Raw genomic sequence first — 25,482 nt, 5'->3', positions numbered from 1 at the left:
CTTTTGCTTCTAGCTATGATATCAACATCATCTGCAAAATGCCAATATTTGTACACTTTTTGTTATTATTGTTCCTCTGGTGTTGACTTTTGACTCTCTAATTATTTTTTCTAATGTGATGTTGAATATAATACAGGATAGGGCATCTCCCTGTCGTAGGCCCGTTCTAACATGGATTGTACCTGTTAGTCCGTTTTGAATTCGAATTTTGCTTTGTACTTTAAGTGTTTCTTTTACTATATCAATGAGTTGAGTTGGAATATTAAACTCTTTCAGGGCGTGGATCAGAAATTCTCGATGGATACTATCATAGGCACTCTCAAAATCAATGAAGAGATGATGTGTGTCTATATTATCAGAAACATGGACCATCAAAAAAAAGCCGACTCGAAGCGTATAATGGTACTTAACTGTGAGTCTACCGTAGAATGTTGCGTATACCATGGACCGCACATCGCACAAATAATTCAATATTAGAAGAACTTATCATAAAAACTAGACTCACTAAAATTATCAACCAAAATAGAACTAGAAGAAGAGAAGGCATGGACCGAATGATAGTTGAAGGCAAGGTAGCGGGCAAAAGATCCAGAGGAAGATCTCCAGCACGATAAGGACAAATAAAGGACATGACTGGTTACTCATTCTCGGTAGCAAAACAACATGCAGAGGAAAGAGATTATTGGACATAAATAGTCAAACAAATTACATGATGCCACTACATCCTTACGAAGGAGAAAAGATAGACGAAGAGGAGGAATAGAACAAGTCATGAATTTCAATTAACTCGGCATAGAGGTATTGTATGATAGATATATTGTTGAGGACGTACAAAAACAAGTCAACAGGACAGCCAGAATATCGCGATATTTGAGTGATATCATGTTGCGCAACAAGTTTATGTATAAGTATAAAAATAAAAAGATTGATGAGATCTACAGAAACCAAAGTATTAAGAACTATTAGAAAAATTTCTCTCAGGGATAGAATAATGAATGACGATACATTAAGAGAAACTGGAGTCCAGGATGTGGAGAAATGGACACGAGCATGGAGTCTAATATGGAGTGGTCATGTCGACAGAATGAACCCAGGAAGTATCGCGAAATGGGCAAACATATAAACCCAATTCAAAAAGACCACTAGGAATATCCCCGAAAAAGTGGTATGGCAGCTGGACATCAGAATCACAAGAGGTGGGATGACAGAATAAATAGGACCGTGTGCTACAAGAAAGAAAAGAAGAAGTAAAGAGAGGGAAAATAGAAGAAGATATCTGGCGCAGGAAGACCAACAACGAAATTATGGAAATGTATGGACAAGTAGCAACCACAACCATAGCTAAAGACAAAGATAGACAAAGACATTCCTGGCAGTCGGTGAAGACGAAAAACATATATATATCAATCGGTTTTAAAACGTCTTGCGACGTTGTCCGATGCCTAATTTCCATGACACTCTATCATCCCATTGGCCCTCTCTAAGATCTCTAAAAACATTTAACACAAAAATAAAAATGATCTATGTCCGCATACCATATTTATAATATCTTAAATTTTAAATTTTTCCTAAATATCTACCAATACACCATTAAAAGATAAATTTAACGACAGTCGTTAAAAATTACGTTATATATTGACTATATTAACAATTAAAATATTTAAATTAAACAAAAGATTAGGTGATAACGCTAGCGAAAGGTATTCGTGTCAAATAAAAATTTTCCTATAAATAGTGCTACTTTTTCCAGCTATGGCAACATCGCCTAAATATGTTTTCCATTATGGTTATTAAAACTGCATATTTTCAACAAATTTTAAATATAAAATTAGTTAGTTCTTAATGATTAATGACTCTACAAATATTATGAAGTATTATCTAAAGATATAACACTGTTTTGATGGACAGTGTTGATTTGTTTTGGTTAACCTCAAAAGATGACATGTAATGATAAAAATACGACTTACTCGTTCGTTAAACTCCTTAGAATCGTCGTCCACTATCACTTTTCGCGTACTTTCACTTAAGTTTATATCCGGAGGTAATTTTTTCGTGAGAATAACACTAATTAGATCACTTATTTCGAGCTCGTCTAGCTCTGTGTATACACTCTCCGTCACGGCCATGTTGCCGATTGTGAAATGTTGACATCCGACAATGGGACAGGTTGGCAGTTTATTATGTAAAGGTGTGCGTGCATTAATAATAGGTGTGATTAGGTGGAACGGTTAACTAAAGGTATTCCGGTGTTAATAAAATGGTATTCTCTAGTAGAATGTGTCATTGGAAATTTTATTTGTGTGATTTCGATTGGCGTTTCTTTTAGTTATAAAATTTAACGATACAAAAAATGTTAATACAGAAATATTTAGTACTTTCCACCTGGTTTCACCAGATATTCTCGATTTAATATACAGGGTGAATCATTTATTGTAAATTTTAGAATTCAAAAGGGAATCTGCATGTTACTGTGTACATTTCGTCCATTTTGTTAATACGTTCTTGGAAAACTTGAAAAAATTAAAAAAAAATACATTTGAACTTTGAAAAATATACAGGGTGATTGATTAGTGGGGTAAAGCTCAATAGATCGGCTATACTAATAGATAGCAATAAAAGTTAATAACAAAAATTTTAGCCACCTTTGAGCTTCAGATTACAAAATTAGTTAGAATGTTACAGGGTGTTCGATAACACAGTGGCAGACCAAACTTGTTTTTTTTAATGGAACACCCTATATTTTATTTTAAATCCGAAATTCTGTTAACTTCTCCATCACAAAAATATAAAGGTTTGTTATGTTATATAGGAAATTTACAAAGTTATAACCAATTTTATATGAAAATCGTAACAAGTTCAACTCCCTGTATAAATAAAAATAAGCAAAACAGCAATGGTTTATTAGTGCCATATTTTTTAACGTATTGTCAGATATGTCAGATAAGAATGGTCGATATTGCTAATTTTCGTTATATCAAATACAGGGTGAGTCAAAACGCAAGTACATTATTTTCTCAGTAATTTTAGATAAAACACTCGAGTATTTTATATCACTGTTGAAAAGTACCATTACCGTACTTTAATTTTTAGATAACATTCCCTATGTCTAAATTTATTAGTTTTCGAGATATTTTCATTTTTCAATGGACCAGTAGCGTGGTCACCCAAATCACCAGAATTTATTAAACTGGACTGATTTTTTTGGGTTACGATAAAAATGAAGTTTATAAAATACCTCCAACAACAAGATATGAGATGAAAAATAGAATACAAAGTGTATTTCGATGTGTTAATTTACAAATGCTTCGTAGAGTAAGAAGCTCATTCAATGATCGTTTTTAGGCGTGCATAAATGTGTTAGGAGATAATTTTGAACACCTTATGTAATTAAATATTAAAAATATTTTATTAAAAGTAGATTATAATTTTTTCAAACATTTTTTTTGCAAAATGTATTACTGATAAATTATGTTTCGTTCTTTATTTTGTTACATTGTTACATTTACATACAAAAGTGGTGTTTAATTGTCTTCACAAAATGTTGTATTTTGTGTTTGTGTGTTTTTTTTTGTAAAATGTATTACTAATTTTCTTTGTTTATTTGTTGCATTTACATAGAAAGATAGTTTTTAATTGTTTCAAAAATGTTGCATGTTGTGGTTGTGTTTTTGTTTGTAAAATGTATTACTAATAAATTATTTTTATTTCTTTATTTGCTACAGTGTTACATTGATTACCGGATTGATAATCGGTAATCGCCAATTGTCAATTCAGTCATGGCTTACTTAAAATTTAGATAAATTTAAACACCTAAAATAATTTGCTCTGAAAAATGAAAATATTTCAAAAACTAATAAATTTGGGCATAGGGAATGTTATATAAAAATTAAAGTACGGTAATGTTACTTTTCAATAATGATATAAAATGCAGGGTGTTCCATTTAACATTACTGAGAAAATAGTGTACTTGCGTTTTGATTCACCCTGTATTTGATATAAAGAAAATTAGCAATGTCAATACTTCTTGGAAATTTTGACAATGAATAAAAAAATATGGCATTAATAAACCATTGCTGTTGTACTTATTTTTATTTATACAGGGAGTTGAACTTGTTACGATTTTCATACAAAATTGGTTATAACTTTGTAAATACCCTGTATAACATTACAAACCTTTATATTTTTGGGATGGAGAAGTTAACAGGATTTCGAATATAAAATAAAATATAGGGTGTTCCATTAAAAAAAAACATAAGTTTGGTCTGTCACTGTGTTATCGAAAACCCTGTAACATTCTAACTAATTTTGTAATGTGAAGCTGAAAGGTGGCTAAAATTTTTGTTATTAACTTTTATTGCTATCTATTACTATAGCGGAGCTATTGAGCTTTACCCCACCAATCAATCACCCTGTATATAGAATGGAATAATAAAGGTTTGGTGCATCTATGTACTTGGTAAACCGCTCGCCTACGCCTACAAGCCTCTCGGTATCTTTCAAAGAGATCGACATCATGTATTAGGTAATTTTATTATCCGACGTGGTGGGTTTGATCTTTTCCAGAATCTGCCGAACAGCTTCAGTGGAAGTATTAGAGTTACCTTTTTTAGGTTTGTATGTACATGGTTCCATATTGATCCCACGAGTACAGGAGACGTCATCTATCCATAACTGCAGCGCTCTTTATAATAGGTATAAGGCGTAAAATGAAAGGGGCACGGCCTGGATCCCCCAGTGTATTATTTGTATGGTTTGGGACTGTTCAATTTAGACACACAACTGCCATGGAGGTTTAAGAACGGTACAATAATTATACCCTTACCTTGTGCGTTTGGGTATGTAGGTTTAATAGGAACGAGGATGAAAGGGGATAACCTTTTGTTTATTGCATTCAGATTCAGAGTACAGCATAGATACATCTAATAGATAATATCAGGTCGAGTTGCCCAGGTGCTGACGATGTGAGCAGTGCTTTAGACTGGAGATCTGACAGTGAAGGCTAGAGTGTCTTCTACTTATATTTCTGCCAGAGGTGAAGGTACAACCAGATAGTAACAGGGAGGTATATTTTATGCGCTTTCTGAGATGTTCCTGTAAATTGGTTCATTCAGATATAGGAAAACTTCATATGGAATGACACCACATCCGTCATTACATGTCCACTTGAACCACTGGTACCTATTCGATGCCATTTTAAACTATATTTAGTAGCTATCCATCAGATGTGTATAATGAGCTCTGAGTTCAAGACACCCAGAGCTCAAACTCCCAGAGCGAACAACCCCCTCTCAGTGAAATCTCTCAGCCATTGAAACGTATAGTGTTTGGTGTACGCCACCCATTAGTCGAATTCCTTCCTGATAGACCTGGATCCCGGGTAGCAAAAAAAGTTGATTAATAGCAAGCTGAAAATTTGTTAATAGCTTAACGGTGTCTAGTCGGACAAACTTTGATGTATGGGAACACTGGAACAGGGGAAGTTTTAATTGTGAAACAGGTTAAAAATTTAGAACGCCAGACTACGAAAACGTTCCATGTATTTTGTCGGACAGAACTTCCAATTGATTTGTTACCATTTCATTAAACTCTCATGCAAAAATCAGACTGGTGTTTATCACCAACTGGGCATTTTGATTAGTGAACACGAAGAACCTGTCAAATGACAGGAATCATGTTGGTTAGTAATAGCAGTCTGATTTTTGCATGAGACTTTAATGAAAGGGTAACAAATCAATTGGATGTTCTGTCCGACAAAATACATGAGACGTTTTCATAATCTGGCGTTCCAAATTTTTAAACTGTTCCACAATTAAAACTTCCCCAGTTCCAGTGTTCCCATATATCAAAGTTTGTCCGACTAGACACCGTTAAGCTATTAACAAATTTTCAGCTTGCTATTCTGATCAGCATCAGTACTGCATCAGTCACTCCTGATTCCTGATCTTCGTTGTAGCTGGCGGTTTGGGATCTTGTCTCGCAGTGAAACGCCCAATATAGCATGTTCCATCGCCCCTTGAGCCACACGGATCTTTTGCATTGTTCTCCTTCTGCCCAAGTCAGCCTTATACGATAGAGTCATGTCTTAGAAAACACCAAATATTGCTAAGGAAGTTGAGTTCTTAATTATTTGTGATCAGATTTTATAAAATGTGACACCAATTTTGCAATAAGTTTTCTTCATTTTTTGAAAAGTCCACAGATACAGCAGTATACATGTCGTTTCTGTATTTATAGTCGGAAAAATGAAAGAATACCCATGAACGAACATATAAAACACGCTGTATTTTCCTGTCACCGTGTCACACAAAAAATTGGCCAGCGCAAGTACATGTAATAATTATTGTTACATGTACTTGCACTGGACAATTTTCTTTATGACACGGTGACAGGAAAATACAGCGTGTTTTATATGTTCGTTCATGGGTATTCTTTCATTTTTCCTACTGTATAAGAATTTATTTTATTATATGATAATAAGTAGTGGATAGTCCAAGTATTAAAATCTATATCATGCCGAAAGGCGCTTTTACCATGGGGGTGGTTGCCACCCCATCTAGGGGTGGCAATTTTTATTATATTTTGACCGCAAGAGTTGGTAAAAACATTCATTATAAGCAAAAAACGTTCTATACATTTTTTTGATAAAATTAATAGTTTTCGATTTATTCGCTATCGACAGTGTTAGTTTTATATCGAAAAAATTAATGTTTTTAATCAGTTTTCTGCTAATAACTCAAAATGTTTTCGTTTTATCAAAACAACTTTACTTAACAAAAATGTACCTTTTGAAAAAATAAACAAAACCGTTCTTTTTATTTTCTTTAAGACAATACTAATCGAGCTATACTTCATTATATGTTGGCTCTTCTTCGTCAAATGCTAAATATTGTAGTTTCAAAGTCAAAGGACGGGAAAACTATGCATTTTTCGAGGATAACTTGGTGAAACTAATTTAGAGTATTTAAAAACATGTATCTCTAGAAACAAAAAAAATCTCTAGCTAAACAAATTAAGTGGACTTATAATGAAAAGAATGTCATTCCCTATTTTTTTTTCAGCAAAAAAGTGAGCGTAAACAACCGCCTAATCACCACCCTAATTAAAATTGGTCATTGACCTGATTCGATTTTCTTGATTTATGTATTGTTAATAGGTTCTAGAAGTTTGATCAGCTTAGAATGATTAGTTTAAAAAAAAATGGAGTTAAAAGCAAATGAGTTTTTGTAGTTTGGTAAAAAATGCCCTTTTACTTTGGTAGTAAAAATATTTAAATATGAAATTGTAGCTAATTTAATTCCCAAGAACTTGGTTTGCAAAAATTTTTTTGCGACAAAAATTGAGTGAGCTATTGACAATTAAATCTTGTAATATCATGCAAAAACCACCTTTACCAACCCTTTCAATGCTACCTCTTTTTGTGACAGAATTTTCAAAGGATTTAATATTAATAGCCTTAAAGATCTTGTAAAAACCTACAAAATTCTTTTTTAACGAACTTTCTGAGATAAAAAAATAAATATTTTTTTGAAAAAAAAGAAGATATCCAATTGGAAGCATAATATTGTAAGTTGGCGGTGTTTTTAGTCATTGGCCTTATTTATTCTTCTTTACTTATGTATTATTAATAGATTCTAGAAGTTTGACTGGCTTAGAATGATTAGTTTTTAAAAAACTGAAGTTAAAAGCGAATAACGAATGTTTGCAATTTGGTAAAAAATGCCATTTTCTTCAGAATAGAAAGATTAGCGTCAGAGATACGAAAAAATGTTTAAGTACGTTGTAGGTCATTTAATTCCCCAGAAATTGGTTTGATAAAATTTGTTCTACGGCAAAAATTGAGTGAATCGTAAATGAGTATACCATCGAAAAACATTGATTTTTTAGATATAAAACTAACACATTCGATAGCGAATAAATCAAAAACTATTAATTTTATCAAAAAAATGTATAGAACATTTTTTGCTTAGAATGAATGTTTTATTAACTTTTGCGGTCAAAATATAATAAAAAACTTCCACCCCCGAAATGGGGTGGCAATATAGATTTTGATCCATGGACTATCCACTACTTATTCTCACATTTTCAAGCAAATTGATCCATTCTGTAAAAATTGCGATGTGAAAAGCTTTGGTTCCTGGACTATCATATTATTTATTTTGATCTACATAATATATTTACTTTTATACTTTCGTGTACGTGTAATTTAATATTAAATAATTCGTCGTGACTAATTCAAAAACCTACTTTAAAATTCCCTTAACATTTTACAGCTCGCTCTAAAGGACAGGCTTATTTTTGATGACATCTACGAGAGTAAATCACATTAACTCATAGTGAGAGCTTTAATGCTCTCTCTCTTTCATAGTTTTTGTTCCTTTTCGAGAATAAAAGCGACTTTTTCCGTTCTCTAATAGCTCAGTAGTCCATTAGCGAAGTAGTAGTGTGCCTAACCTTTTTTTATGTCTACTGTCGTCGTCCGGGAATATACCTACTCGATGAAGCTGACGTTATATTTCCTGATTAGGGAATAAAAAACAAGAACTCTGTTGATATGGTTTATGCTTATGCGAGATACTAATCTGCTCGTACAGGTTAGTACGGTAAAATGTTAGGTACATTACCTTATACAAATAAATGAAACATTTTCCATAAACATGTTTTGCTAATTTCTATATCAAACAGAAGCAAACTAGTTCAATGAATACCTATGTAAACTTTTTTCTGGACAGAAAATTATCAGTACATTTTTTTTTAAATTATTGGAAAGGTCAGTGGCGGATCCAGAATTTATTTCGGGGGAGGGGGTCATGGGTCTTGGGGGTGATTTAATTATTTTTCTCTGATGCAAGACCATTTAGTCTTACCAGTCCTAGGATAAGTGGGTTTACAATTAATTTTTGGATCGGCCTAAAATTTCTTTTTTTTTCTTTGAGAGCTCTCGGTTTTTTCTTGATTATTGGTTTGAAAATTAGTTTCTTCTGGGGGGGGGTCATGACCCCCCCTTGGATCCGCCACTGGGAAAGGTATATATTCCCACAGTATGTAAAGACAAAGTAAAGGGAAGGACGACAATAGAGTACGTGAAACTGTTGATGGAAAGGAATTAAAGTGGAATAAAGAAACAGGAATATAATATAAAGATATGGACAGTGCATCTAATCTAAAAGGGGCACCACAGTATGAACAAATAAACACGGAAAAGGCAAAGAAGGTTAAGAAGAAGGACACGACTATGGAAACCAACGAGGCCAATGATAAAATTCCTCTTCGCGCATTTTACATTTATAATGTCTAGAATGTTATACTTGAACCCTCAGGGTGTGGTTTAGGTTCATATTGTTAGACTTCTGCTTCACTATCTGCACTTTTTTTGTTTTTAAAAACTAAACCCTCAGGGTGTGGTTTAGGTTCATATTGTTAGACTTCTGCTTCACTATCTGCACTTTTTTTGTTTTTAAAAACTAATTTGAGTTTTGTCTCACTAGTCACACTAATACATGCGTCACAAGCGTTTATGTACGAATTGAACTGGTCGCAAATTGCCTCCGTTAGCTTTTTCAGCAGTAAAATAGGCTTCTTTTTTTGTGTAGACATGATTCATGTCTGTTTTTAATGTGCCACCAGTAAGTTGTCATTCCATCGTTTTCGTGGTCTTCCCACTGATCGCTTTCCTCTCGGGGAACCGTCTTTCGCCGTCCTTATTACTCTATTTGTTGTCATTCGGCTTGTGTGGTCGTTCCATTCTACTGTTCTGCTTTTTGCCCAGTTATTAATATCGTCCACCTTGCAGCTCTGTTGTATATCTGCACCTCTAGTCCTATCACATAGTGTCTTACCATCGATTTTTCGAAGGGATTACTGTTTCTAGCATTTTTTTGTCCTTTCTGTATCAGGTCGTGTTTCTGCCGCGTATGTTATTATTGGTCTGATGACTGATGACTGTTTTGTAAAATCTGTAGTAATACTCCGGTCAACTTACACATCCGAGGTTACAAAAATTACCATCAAGCTGAAAATTGGCAGGAATCTTCAAAATACCATCATAAATGAAATCTAAAAAGTCCTCATAAATCCGACCCGAGCTAAAAAATTTACGCGGGGTCAAAGGTCACCAAATATAGTTTTTAGCGATTTTCAGCGTAACGGCAAGTTTTATCATAAAACTAGTTTTAACAAAAATTGTAGATTAGATAATTATCTATAAAAAATGTCTTATTACTATTTTTCCTAAGAGCCATCGTTTTTGAGATACAACGATTCAAAAAGTTGTAATCGTCATAATATGCGCACACGTTTCCACACCACCTTTGAGGTAGTGTAATACTTAGCGCGTTTTTTAACGTGGTTTCCCCAGTAGGCCTATTCCACGGATCTGTTATGATATAGAGTGATTAGATTAGCCGACGTACCGATAGAACGTGTTTAGTCCGACAAAACCCATCTTTACAAAGTGAATAAGACGCATAAGTAAGAAGAATTATTATATGTTAATACTTTTGTCATATGAATTTACTATTTTTGTTGGGAATAAGCCGTAAAATTGAGATAATAATTGTTATTATTTTCGCGTTACATTCACTTTGTAAAGATTTTTTTGTTGGCACTGTAATAATAGAGCTTATACATTGCATCCCTCGGTAGACCGCAAGCTGTATAGTAGAAACATTATCATATTTATAATATCTTATATATTATTATGTGTTTTATAAGTTAAGTTGACCGATAGAATATTATGTTTACTTGTATTACAGCTTCAGTGATGTATATATGTACGTGGTGTACTAATACATACATAATATTATGACGATTAGAACTCCTTCAACTCATTGAATCGTTGTATCTCAAAAACGGTAGCTCTTAGGAAAAAAGTATTAAAGTATTTTTTATAGATAATTATCTAATCTACATTTTTTATTAGAACTAATTTTATGATAAAACTTACCGTTTCGCTGAAAATCGCTAAAAACCATATTTGGTGACCTTTGACTGCGCTAAATTTTTTAGCTAGGGTCGGATTCATGAGAACTTTTTAGATATCATTTATAATGGTATTTTGAACAATCCTGCCAATGGTTAGCGTGATGGTAATTATTGTAACCTCACTCCTATTTTTGAGTCATAACTAGACCGGTCTAAAAATAAGCGTGGAGATCAAACATTAGGTACGTCATTTATACCTAAACCCTAAACCAGGTCTCACCATTTTCGCTGTCAATACACAAACATACTTGTTCCAATCACAAGTACTCCTATGACAAATTTATTATGTTACCATGAATTTGCAACCGGTTTGGGAGTACTAGTCTAAGAGCTAGAGCCGAAAAATCATCGTCATAAGTAATATGGAGTTTGGCATGTGAAATGTGTCTATTGTATGTTGATAATTATGACCCCTTTCAGGCTGACACCTCAGTGGGTACAGGAAGTAGCAATAAGGGATGAAAGTGGAAAGTTAGTGCAGTCATTCACAAGGTTTTCACCTCCTATTTTGTTAAACCTCCATCGATTTGCATGAAAATTGGTGACTAGTTAGAACATACCTCAGGAAATAAAAATGATTTGGTTCCAACTTGCAATTTTACCCTACGGGTGGATACCACCCCTTCTCGGGGGTGAAAACGTTTTTATTAAAAATAACCACACAAATCGATAGAGAGACAAATTATAACTAAAATTTGTTATATCATGTTATTAAAATAAATCAATACTTTTTGAGTTATTAAAGATCAAAGAGTTGTCTGTTTAAGAGCACATGCGTGAAGTTACGGATGATAAAAAGAAAATATTAATTAATTGTATGTTACTAAAATATTATTTTTAAATTATTTCGATAGTATAAATTTAGCAAAAGTGTATTCGAATATGTCAAATGCACCCATTATTGGACACCCCCAGTTTCTGGACATATTCAGTTTATAATGAAAAAAAAAAAAATTCAAATAAATATCGAAATAATATAAAAATAATATTTTACTAACATACAATTAATTAACATGTTCTTTTTATCATCCGTAACTTCACGCATATGCTCTTAAATAGACAAATCTTTGATCTTTAATAACTCAAAAAGTATTGATTTATTTTAATAACATGATATAACAAATTTTACTTAAAATTTGTCCCTCTATCGATTTGTGGGGTGATTTTTAATAAAATAGTTTTCACCCGCGGGAAGGGGTGGTATTCACCACCAGGGTAAAAGGGCAAGTGGCACCAAATCAGTTTTGTTTCTTGAGGTATGCTCTAACTAGTCACCAATTTTCATGCAAATCGATGGAGATTTAACAAAATAGGAGGTGAAGACCTTTAAAGACTACACTAACTTTCCCCTATCATCCCTTATTGCTACTTCCTGTATCCACTGAGGTGTCATCCTGAAAGGGGTCATAATTGTCAATATACAATGGACACATTTCACAGGAAAAACTCAATATTACTTATGACGATGATTTTTCGGCTCTAGCTCTCCGTCTATATTGCTAAAGTAAGGTATCAGTTTCTCCGAATGGCCAAAAACCCAAGTAAATGCTATGAAGAATAAAGGTTTACACGCACCGAATCGGCATAGAGCGATCGGCTCGGCTAAGAGCAATCGGCAGATTTTGCTATGCATGTAAATAAATGACCCACCGCGCACCGCTCGACAGTCGAACGTTCTTAAGCGGTGCGCGGTGGCTCATTTATTTACATGCATAGCAAAATCTGCCGATTGCTCTTAGCCGAGCCGATCGCTCTATGCCGATTCGGTGCGTGGCCTGCTTAATTCAACAACTATCTACGCTTATGTTAACCTCTCAGAGGCCACTGATTGGTCATTCCAACCTTAATGTTGAACAAAAAAGGTAAAACTGCCAAGCAAATAAATATTTCCGCCTAAAATCTGCAGTGAATATGAATTATATCGAAAGGTTTTACAGTAAATAACTTTTTTTAATACTTTATAAACATATTGTAAAAGGATTTTTTTTTCGTAATTTATTTTAGAAATTTCTTGTTTTATATTTTCATTACTAGAGCAATATACTTTCGTACTTTTTTGCTGTACAGTAGAGTGGACCACTAGCTGTTGAGTATCTAGTGATAATCCAAAACAGTCGCAAATTCATAAAATATACTCTAAATTTGAATACAACCAGTCCATAGAGGAAGTAAATATTTTAGATATCTTGAAACCATTAATTATAGTAACAAAGTAACAAAAGCTGATTTTTTAATTAAACGCTTTTCTTTTTAAACGCTTTTCTTTACTTCAATAGTTTGCATCAAATCTTTATATGTTAATTTGACTGACTTTTCTTCAATACAAATGAATGAAAATTTGCAGACATATACATTCACGGGAACAACACACGAATAGTCAATAAATTTTTTTTATGTTTATTAATTGTTTAAATAAAAAAAAAACGATTTTAATGGAAAATGCTTAAATTCTGTTGTTTTTACAATGTAGAAACTTGACACTTTTACGGATTGTAGCTAATGATATAAATTTCATAATTTCACTTTTTACGTTAATTGTTTACGTTATGCTTCATAAATAAACAATAAAGTTTTAAATTTTGAACGCTCATATATTTGTTTATATATAAATCGGCGTTTATTCGTGTCAAATTTCAATACGATACGAAACAAAACTTCAACCAAAACTCGAACTCAAAAATTTCGTGTTTTTATCGTAGCCTTAGAAAAACCACCGGTAGAGACGTTTTGTGCTACAATTAACATTAGAATTCGTTTTGTCGTATTAATTAATTAAACGCTTTTCTTTAGTTCAATCGTTTGGGTCAAATCTTGACGTTAATTTGACTGCCTTTTCTTCAATGCAAATGACTAAAAATTTGCAGACATATGCATTCGCGGGAACAATAATACACGAAAAGTCAATAAAATTTTTTTTGTATATTAATTGTTTAAATAAAAAACGATTTTAACGGAAAATCCTTAAATTCTCTTGTTTTTTACAATGAAGAAACTTGAAACTTTTACAGATTGTAGCTAATTATATTAACTATACATAATTCCGACTACTTTTCATGTTTGTACATCATATGTTTTATACATATTTTAATAAACATGACGATATATTTTAATGTTTGAAAAGTGTAAGACTAAAAAGTAAAAAATAAAAAAATATGAAAAAAATATTTTTAAGAAACGCTTTTCTTTAGTTACGAGTGACTAAAATTAAACATATTATAAAAACTAAAAAGCAAAAAATTTAAAAAATTGAAAAAATCCAATACGTTTGTTAAAGAAAAGCGTAGTGCGAAAACTGTTTATTCGATGAAGACGCGCCACGCTTTTCTTTGACGAATGTGTTCGATTTTTTCAATTTTTTTTATTTTTTGCTTTTTAGTTGACTTTTTTATAACATGTTTAATTTTAGTCACTCGTAACTAAAGAAAAGCGTTTCATAAAAATATTTTTTTCATATTTTTTTATTTCTTTTTTATCCAAACAAATATGAACACTTGTTTGTTATATAAAGCATAACTGATCTAATTACCCAATTTTCTCCATCGAGCTCAAAATAGAAACGCTCCGTTTGACCTAGTTCCCCGGAGATCTATGGATGCTAAATTATCAGATGTTTAATTTGAAAAAGTTGTAGAGTAGAAGTAGGTAGGTAAAAGTGGCTTACGTGCCCTTTTGCTAATGGAGCCACTTTGTAGAAATAAATTGGGCACTAGAATTACAGCTGGAACCGTCTTAAAGACGGTCATTAGTTACCAGCGAGTCAGTATATGACATAAACTCTCGCCAAATTGATTACCGGTTTTTTTGCTGTTATTCTGCGCTATTCATTGGAAGTTTCTTTTCAATGACTGCAGAAATTTACGATTTATTTGTGTTTGCTACACTAATAAATAATTTGAGATAAATACGCAAAAGGGAATGGAATGATAAGGGGGCTTTTACTTTTCAAATTAATTTTTTTTTAAATTTTAGTATCTAAGAGATTTGAGATAGAAACGAAGTTATAGCTGTATTTATAACAGTACCTACCTGAGTTAAAATTCGTTTGTATACAACAACGCACGCGACTCCTAACCTGTGCAGCTGCAATTCGACAGGTGGGTTCTAAAACTTATAAAGCGAGGAATTCTTATTGAAATTTATCGAAAATTATTGTTTCGAAAATCGGAAGAAATGCCTGGATCTGGTGGTCATTTAAAAGGCAGTCGAAGTCAGGGGACGCATCGATATAGGTAAGAATAATATTATTTAAAAAAATTACAGCAAACATACTTTAAACTTGTTTTTCTCGAAACCACCTTTTTGAAAATTTGAGTAAACTAAGTTTTTGAAGTTATACTTCTTTAGGCGCGATTGGAAGTGAATTTCTAATATTCTCCATACTGTCTGTGTGCGCATGCGCACACAGACAGTATGGAGTTCGTTGCTAAATCTTTTAAGTTATGTATGTATTAGTCAAAAAAGGGCGTGGAAAGAATATATTAGTGTTTTCAGTAAATATATTATAATTTTTGTGTCTTTGGATTTGTCTTCCTAGGGAATAAGATAGTAAGTAATACATATTTAAAGTATTTTTACACTTGATCTATTTGTCACTATGTCTGGAAATCTTGTAATCCGTAAAAACAAAGGGAGTATAGCTCAGTGGTAGAGCGTTCGACTGGAAATCGAGAGGTCCCCGGTTCGAATCCGTGTGATTTCTAATATTTTTTTAATTTTTGGTATTGTTTTAATAAACATTTCTGGAAAGTAGCAAGTAAAAATTAGTTTAATCTTTAAATAAAATACAACTAACCTGTTGAAAGTATATTTATTTCGTTGAAATCATATAATAGAAGTATAATTTCTTACGTGCGTATAAAGTATTAACATTCTTTTTTTTTATACTTTATATCTACAACTACTAAATAAATCTACCTCCAAAAAAGACGTTTTTTCAAACTTATTATAAAATCGCGTATACTCGGTCATAAATGAAATCAGGGTGGATTTAAAAGAAAATCAGACGGCAGAAAAGTGTCTCCCAAGTTAAAATGCATCTTTTGGAAAACGCACTCTGAAGTGAAGGAAAAGTGCCCCAGCCAAAAAATTTCTTTTGCACAGCTCGAAACCTTTTTAACAATGTATAAGAAAATTATAACCATAAACATAATAGTTTTTAAACGCTTTTCTTTAGTTCAATTGTTTGGGTCAAATCTTTAGACGTTAATTTGACTGTCTTTTCTTCAATGCAAATGGATGAAAATTTGCAGACATGCATTCGCGGGAACAATACAGGAATAGTCAATAACAAAAAGTTTTATGTTTATTAATGGTTTAAATAAAAAAAAAACAATTTTAATGGAAAATGCTTAAATTCTCTTGTCTTTTACAATGTAGAAACTTGAAACTCTTACAGATTGTAGCTAGTTATATGAACTATACATAATTTCACTTTTTACGTTAACTGTTTACGTTATGCTTCATAAATAAACAATAAAGTTTCAAATTTTTTGCCGATTTCCACTACTTTTCATGTTTGTACATCATGTTTATAAACATCGTAAGCGGCGACGATTTTGAACGATCATATATCTTTGTTTATATAAATATCGGCGCTTATTCCTGTCAAATTTCAATACCATACGAAACAAACCTGCAACCAAAACTCGAATTCAAAAAATTCGTGTTTGTAACGTAGTCTTAGAAAAACCACCGGTAGAGACGTATCGTGATACAATTAACATTAGAATTCGTATTTCGCGACAAATTAACAGGATCTACACCCTGCAATAGTAAAGCATTAGAAGAGATGGAAAGACTGTGAAAACTGTAATAGGTGTAAATAATGATTTTGATTTAAGAAATGTATGAAGAAATTACAGAAAAAGTACAGCTGGTTCCAAAAAAAACTGATACGACTCTTAAAGCGTATTTTGTAGAAAATTGAGCAGTGTACTTTCTTCTTCTTCTTCTTTTTGTTTTTGGTCTCGCTGCAAGGCAATTACCAGCACGATTTATAGGCGATCTTGATGTAGTCTGGCTCTAAGCCATATCAAAATCGCTGACTATGTTCTTGTAAAAAGCTTTTGATGAGGTGTGGGTGTGATATAATGAATATGAGTTTAATTATATTTAATTTATTATTATTATTTACATACTGTCACTGTCACTGCCAAATCTTAAAATTTGTCAGATAACTTATTCTGTTCAACCTCAAAAAATGGCTGTTTGTTTGTTTATTTTATTATTTGTCTGTCATAATAAATATAATATAATCTCAGACCAATCATACACTGCTCAAAATGATCAAATCTTACTAAGAGTAGTATCAGTTTTTTTTTAGGAACCAGCTGTACAATGTATGTATCAAATGTTGAAATAAATGCAAAAAATGTGTCTATCATATACATCCTTTTTTTAAACATGACGATATATTTTAATGTTTGAAAAGTGTAAGACTAAAAAGTAAAAAATAAAAAATATGAAAAAAAAATAAATTATTAAGAAACGCTTTTCTTTAGTTACGAGTGACTAAAATTAAAAATAAACTGCTCGTCAAAAGTTAGGGATATAGAAAATTATGCTGATTTTCATAGTTGATTTTTCCGAGAACAGACGGATATCGCTATTTTTTTTATTTTAGATTTTTCTTTAGTATTTACACAATTGTGAAAAGGTTTACTCAAACTTATTTTTTGTACTTATACCGGGTGGAAGAAAAGAAATGTTTTTCTTATGTTAAGTTTGATACACCCTGTAGGGAGAACGAGGTACAAATGTGAGTATACATCACAATCGTATTGTAGTCTTATGTTTTGTGAACATGTCGTTGTTTGAATGTCCCTGATATCTTTAGAAACAAAAAAAATAGACGGTTTTGTAATATAATATGTGTTTTAACCGAAACAAAAGTTTGAGACACCTTGTAGGGAGAAAAAGGCATAAAGGTGAGTATACCTCGATATTATGTTGTAGTCTCGTATTTTGTGAATATTGTAGCGGTTATTTACTGTAATTACTTCTAATTACAATAAAACTAGCGGTTCGTAATTTATATACGACTTTATTTATATAAGTTACAGACGAATTTATCTTATACCTTTAGCTTAAGACTAACTCTATTTACAAATATGTCCTATTTATATATGCGATACAGATATTCCAGAAATATCTATATATCTCCAGCTATGTCCATGTGACCGCTTGCACGTCATCGGCGCTGCATCGGCGTATCTCGAAACATCGATAGTGTTCTGTCTGTGCGGAGACGGGAGCTGGTATACGAGGGTAGGTCAATAATTATTTTGTTACACTGCTCCCCTCTTAAGATCTGAGCGTCCCGATCAGCAACTCTAGATGGCCCAGGATGGCGGAATCTACAGGATTCTCCAGCTCTGCATACACCCCTAGAAAAGAAGTAACAGTCTACTGTCTTTGAAGGGTATGACATCTTCGGGTTCATGCAACACACAGTAATCCGTACGCCAGTTTCTCTGAAGATCACTTCCAGCATGCTTCTCACAATCTTCCAATCCAGATTTTCTACTGCATGGCCAATTTTTGGTAAAGCCAAATCTTTGATGTCATAATTACAGACCATTTTCTTCAAATTAGTTAGAGCACGCCATATGTTCTCGTAGCTTGGCGTGTCCGTATAAGACTTCCTGGTCACTATATACAGCAAAGATCGAGGACCATCTTCCAATCGCAATACTCTTCCAATTTTAGGTTGTTGATTCCTTAACTCGTCCAGGCGGCCGAACTTTCTATTGAATACGGACGAGATTCCTTTAGTCATCTCGAGGTCTTGTGCAACACAGTGGGCTAGAGAGACGTTTTCTGGAACACCAAACAGATCTTGCTGAACTTCTGTGGTCACGCCGAATCTAGCACTCTTTCTTTCTGCGTAATTTGACATAAATTCCTTAAAACTTGGCTGTGGTGCATCTTTCATCTCCTGTTGGAGGACTCGGGCTTCCTCTGTTTCATTTGAGCCAGCATATGGTGCAAGACGATTTATGTGAATAACTTTTGGTTTACCGTTTGGTAACTTCTTAATTCTGTATATTACGTCATTTATTTTCTTCTTAACTTCATACGGACCTTCCCATTGTCTTTGCAGTTTAGGACACAGGCCTCGACGACGTTGTGGATTATAAAGCCAGACAAGATCACCTACTTCGAAGCTTTCATTCTTGCAGCGAGAATCATATTGATCTTTCATTCTGTCACTGGCTATCTGGATGTGTTGTCGGGCAAGTTCATGAATGTTGTTCATTCGTAACTTCAGGCGGTCTACGTATTCTTCGCCTGCAACATATTCCTCGGAAGGTCTGCAGCCAAACTCTAGGTCGCAGGGCAAACGAACTTCACGACCCAACATCAGGCAGGTTGGTGTTTGACCTGTAGTTTCATTCACGGCCGAGCGGTAGGTCATCAGGAATAAATGAATGTGTTGGTCCCAATCTCGCTGATGTTCAGATACAACTTTGGACAAGTGTTTACCCATCGTTCGGTTCATCCTCTCGACCATTCCATCTGATTGAGGATGCAGGGGTGTTGTTCTAGTCTTATTGGCACCAATCAATTTACAAACGTTTTGGAAAAGAGCTGACTCAAAGTTTCGCCCTTGGTCGGAGTGGATCTCCAAGGGAACACCAAATCGGCTGAAGAATTCTTTAACAAGTACCTCTGCAACGGTAGCAGCTTCTTGATTCGGTAATGCATAGGCCTCGGTCCATTTCGTAAAATAGTCCATGGCTACCAGAATGTATTTATTTCCAGCATCGGTTTCTGGAAATGGACCTGCAATGTCGATTGCTACTCTTTCCATAGGACTTCCAACATTGTACTGTCTCATGGGTGCTCTCTTTTTACCAACTGGACCATTACCGGATGCACACAGTTCACATTTCCGGCACCATCTTCTTACATCATCTTTACAGTTCACCCAATAGAACCGTTCTCGAACCTTTTGCAGAGTCTTCGTAATACCAAAGTGTCCACCTGATGTACCGTCATGCAACTGACGCAATACTTCTGACACTTTACTTTTAGGTACAATCAACTGAAGCTTAGATTCTGTACCATCATCGTTCTCAAAGGTTCTGTACAGAAGATCATCTTTTAGTATCAGGCAATTCCATTGGCTCCAGTAGGCCTTGACTTCCGGACTACATGCACTAATGTTTTGCCAACTAGGTCTCTCACCTCGACGCATCCAATCCAATACTCTTTTTATACATGGATCGTCTTCTTGGGCTTCTTGTAACTGTTGTGGCTGCCATTGCTCATTAACGACGGTGGTTCGTCTCACGGGGCAAAATCGTTCCTCTAATTTGGCACAGTGATTACAATTTGCACTGCATGGTCGTCTCGAAAGGGCATCAGCATTTGAATGAACTCTTCCGGCCCTGTGTTCTATCTCATAATCATATTCTTGAAGTCGTTCTAACCATCTTGCCATCTGGCCCTCTGGATTACGGAATTGTATGAGCCATTTTAGAGCAGCGTGATCTGTTCGAAGAAGGAACTTTCTGCCGTACAAGTATTTATGGAAATGTTCGCAAGCCTTCACTACACCCAGCAGTTCTCTTCTGGTAACGCAATAGTTTCTTTCTGGTTTCGACAGGACTTTGCTGAAATAAGCGATGACTTTTTCCTGTCCATCCTGGATTTGTGAGAGAACAGCTCCTATGGCACTGTTGCTAGCATCGGTATCCAAAACAAATTTTCCTGCCTGTCCCGGGTAGCTTAATATCGGTGCACTGATCAGAGCCCTTTGTAGTTGTTCGAAAGCTTTTTGACACTCCTCACTCCATGTATATTCTTTGCCCTCCTCCGTCAACTTTGTTAGGGGCTTGGAGATATTGGCAAATCCTTTGACAAATCGTCGGTAATATGTACATAGGCCAAGGAAACTTCTAATTTCATGTTTATCTTTTGGTACTGGCCAATCTTTAATTGCATCAATCTTTTCAGGATCAGCTGTTACACCATTACTCGATACAATATGTCCTAAGTACTTAACTTCTCGTCGAAACATGTGACATTTCTTCGGACTTAACTTCAAGTTCGCTGCCCTCAATCGTTGAAAGACGTCTATTAGATTCTTGGCATGTTCATCAAAGGACCTTCCAACCACAATTACATCATCCAAGTAAACCAGGCATGTTTTCCATGTTAGACCTCTTAAAACTGCCTCCATTAATCTTTCAAATGTGGCAGGGGCATTACATAAACCAAACGGCATAGCCGTAAACTGCCAAAGCCCTGATCCTATCGAAAATGCGGTTTTCTCCCGATCGGCTGGCTCCATGTCTACTTGCCAATATCCACTTTTTAAATCGAGTGTGGAAAACCAACGAGAACCGGAGAGAGTATCCAATGTATCGTCTATTCTGGGCAAAGGATAACTATCTTTTTTTGTTACCGCATTGAGCTGGCGGTAGTCGATACAAAAACGCGTTGAACCATCTTTCTTCTTTACCAGAACTACTGGTGATGTCCATGGACTGTTCGATGGTTCAATTACCCCTTGTTTGTCCATATCCTTGATAATCTCTTCGGCTTCATCTCTTTTCGCAAATGGAAGTCGTCTAGGCCGTTGTCTGATTGGCTGAGCGTCTCCGGTATTTATTTTATGCGTTACTATGCTTGTTTTTCCCTTATCCTTCGTGTCAATAGCAAAAACATCTTGATACTCTATCAGCATAGATGTCACTTTTTCCGTTCGTTCATGATCAAGATCTTGGCATCTTTCAATGATCATCTCAACAAGCTCCTTTGGATACTTCGCCTTCGATGATTTCTCATTGGTATTCACAGAGCAAATTGAAGCCACGGGAACACACTGCCCGATCAAAGCTCCTCTACTTAACTTGATAGCAGTTTCCCTTAAATTCATAACTCTTACAGGGATCGCATCTCGAACTTTTACCAAAGTTTTCGCCGTTAGGAACTCGACATTATCCACATCTTCGACCATCCTTAAACTTCCCTCTCGGCAGTGTCCATCAAGCATGGTCATCAGAATTTTCTCACTATTACCGGGTATGGTTACGTCGCATGTAGTAAGTAAGCGGATGACATCTTCTTTGTCGTCGTGAAAGGGCAACTCTTCACCATTGATCTTGAGAACTCCATTTTGAACATCCAATATTGCCCCCACTTTCCTTAGTACGTCCATCCCCAATATGAATTCGTCGGAGATCTCGGCAATTAATACTTGATGTTCAACTGTGGTCTGGCCAATGGATACTGACATATTAGCCTCGCCATATGTATTAATTAGCTCACCAGTCGCTGTTCTAAGCTTTACTGTTGCAGGTGATAATTTATTATGGTCTCGTACTACATCTGGACGTGCGATAGTTCTCGTTGCACCTGTATCCACCAAAAATGATCTACATCTATTACTGATACGACCTTCGATGTATAAGTTGTGGATTCCACCGGAGGACGTAAGGTTGACAGTTACTATGGGGGCTCTAGTTCTCGAGGTCGGCAGTTGCCCCTTGGTGTCGACCCGCTCTAGTTTTCCGACGGCTGTACGATCTTCTTACAATTACGACGAATGTGGCCTACGTCTCCACAATTCCAACATCTAGGCTCGCGTCTCTTTGGCATCTGATTACTTAATACTCTCCGTATAATTTCCTCCAGACGTTCATCGTTGTGTTCGTCACTTTCTTCAATGGTTCTTACTCTATGGCCTCGTGAAGTTTGACTAGCCGTTTCGTGTTCCAATGCAATAGCAAGTGCTTCATCTAAAACTTTCGGTCTTGCTAGTCGTAAATCTTTCTGTAGTTCATTATCTTTCAGCCCATTGACGAAGGTATCTACTGCAATTTCTTCTAAAACGCTGTCTGGCACCTCTGGATAAGCCAACCGCACCACACGAGCCACATCTGCTTCAAATTCTTGCAGATTCTCACTTGCTCGTTGACTTCTACTTCGCAGTTGTGCTTTGTATACTTGTTGTAGATGGGCATCTCCATAGCGTTTTTCTAGACGAGTGAACAAGGTCTGGTAACAATTTTCTTGACCCTTGGGAATTGACCTTAATATATCTGCAGCATCACCTCGTAAAGCAGCAGTCAAGGAAACAGCCTTTTCTTGTTCGGTCCAATGATTGGCGGTCGCAATAGCTTCAAATTGTTTAAGGTATATGGACCAAGAGGACTTTCCATCAAATGGTGGTAATTTGAATCTCATATTATGCGACATTTCTTCTCTCGGTAGTTCATCTTTCACTACAGGATCTAAAGCTACTGCATGAACTGACGGTTGCACTTTTGTATCGGTTATCATGCTCTCTAATTCTTTGATCTTCTCTTCTACGGCCAAAACTACTGCATTAACTGAAGGTAGCACTTTCGTATTGGTTACCATAGTCTCTAGTTGTTTGATCTTATCTTCTAACATTTCTTTACTGTCGTCTACGCTTTTCTGTATCTTATCGAATGTTCTAGAAACCTCTTCAAATTTCTCGTCGTTCTGTCTACAAACGTCTTTAATTACTTGAGAAACACTTTCAAATTTCTCGTTGCTCTGTCTACAAACTTCTTTAATTACTTGAGAAGTCTCGTCAAATTTTTTAGCAACGTTCTCGAATTTCTCGTCGCTTTTTCTACTAACTTCTTCAAGTTTCTCGTTGTTCTTTATAGAAGTTTCATCGATCTTTTGAGAAATGGTTTCGAATTTCTCATTGTTTTGACTACATACGTCTTTAATTATTTGAGAAGTCTCATCGAATCTTTTAGCAACATTTTCGAATTTATCGTCGCTTTTTCTACAAGTTTCATTGATCGTTTCAGAAACAGTTTTTAATTTCGATAAGATTACTTGTTCTGCTGACTGGAAGTGGAACGTCTCTGGGTCATCTCCGTTCTTCGTGAGGACATCCTTGAGTCGTGCTTGTAGGACTATCTTGCACCCACTGCTGTCTAATTCGTACTCTTCTAATTGTTCACGGAGCTGTTTTATGGTCAGTTCTTGTAGCAACATCTTTGGTCGGCACACACGTACTTTTCAAAATGTCTAAGTCTTTCCGAATACCGAACAATCAACGCACTTCAATTATTCCCGACGAATAAAGTTCAAAAGTCTTTCCGAATACCGAACAATTAACGCACTCCGATTATTCCCGACGAATAAAGTTCAAAAGTCTTTTTTTCACTTTTCATTTATTTACACTCCACACCGTTAACACCACTGTAGCGGTTATTTACTGTAATTACTTCTAATTACAATAAAACTAGCGGTTCGTAATTTATATACGACTTTATTTATATAAGTTACAGACGAATTTATCTTATACCTTTAGCTTAAGACTAACTCTATTTACAAATATGTCCTATTTATATATGCGATACAGATATTCCAGAAATATCTATATATCTCCAGCTATGTCCATGTGACCGCTTGCACGTCATCGGCGCTGCATCGGCGTATCTGAAACATCGATAGTGTTCTGTCTGTGCGGAGACGGGAGCTGGTATACGAGGGTAGGTCAATAATTATTTTGTTACAATATTTTATTTTTTTAATTTCTCTGATATCTTTAATAACATAGAAACTAGACGGTATTACTCTTTAATATGAGTTTCCATGTTTCACATGTGTGATGTGATGCATGTCGTCAGTTAAAACACATATTAAAGAGTAATATCGTCTAGTTTCTTTGTTATTAAAGATATTAGAGAAATTAAAAAAATAAAATATTCACAAAATATGAGGCTACAACATAGTATCGAGGTATACTCACCTTTGTGCCTTTTTCTCCCTACAAGGTGTCTCAAACTTTTGTTTCGGTTAAAACACATGTTAAATTACAAAACCGTCTATTTTTTGTTTCTAAAGATATCAGGGACATTCAAAAAACAAAATGTTCACAAAACTACAATACGATTTCGATGTATACTCACATTAGTACCTCGTCCTCCCTACCGGGCGTCTCAAACTTAACATAAGAAAAACATTTCTTTTCTTCCACCCGGTATAAGTACAGGGAGAACATCTGCCCAGGTCTACAAGAAGTCTACAACAGTACCATTCGACATCAAGAAGTTACCATCGAACCAGATACCAAAAGCCATAAGTATAATCCAGAATTGTTAGTGTTTGGCAAGAATTTGAATATATTTGTTAATGCAATTAATAAGTCACATTTTTATTATATTTTTATGAACAATACACATGATTAGTTAAAAATACTGTTTTTTTTTGCTTCCATTCTAAATTTTCAGAGTTCATATCTAAGATTAGGATTATCGATAATGGCGAAACTGATCTAAGGATCAAATACTTGAATGGAGTGCCGTCTATAGCTTCAAAAAACTGAAAAATCTAAAACTCAATACTATTCCTCCCAATGACCACAAAATCAGTGTTTATTACCAAAATGTACGTGGCCTTCGGACAAAGCTTGGCAAGTTATTGGAAAATACTCAAGGATGCTTTTATAATGTTTTGGTGTTTACGGAGACCTGGCTAACTGAGGGAATTACCGACGCCGAGCTG

General features: G+C 34.7%; 1 protein-coding gene across 2 annotated transcripts in view; it reads right to left on the bottom strand.

Annotated features, from left to right (window-relative positions):
- Window positions 1-25,482, bottom strand: part of LOC126888405 (neurobeachin) — a 2,163,879-nt gene that overhangs the window by 724,000 nt on the left and 1,414,397 nt on the right. Inside the window, exon 1 of one of the 2 annotated variants that reach the window (XM_050656649.1) lies at window positions 1,968-2,181. The exons of the other annotated variant lie outside the window; for it this stretch is intronic. Coding sequence (XP_050512606.1) covers window positions 1,968-2,126 — 159 coding nt within the window. The 5' untranslated portion in view covers window positions 2,127-2,181. Of the gene's footprint in view, window positions 1-1,967; window positions 2,182-25,482 lie in introns of those variants that run through there. 2 annotated transcript variants of the gene reach the window in all.

This window comes from Diabrotica virgifera, chromosome 7, assembly GCF_917563875.1.
Source record: "Diabrotica virgifera virgifera chromosome 7, PGI_DIABVI_V3a".
NCBI lineage: Eukaryota > Metazoa > Arthropoda > Insecta > Coleoptera > Chrysomelidae > Diabrotica > Diabrotica virgifera.
This window is presented reverse-complemented; position numbering and strand designations above follow the sequence as displayed.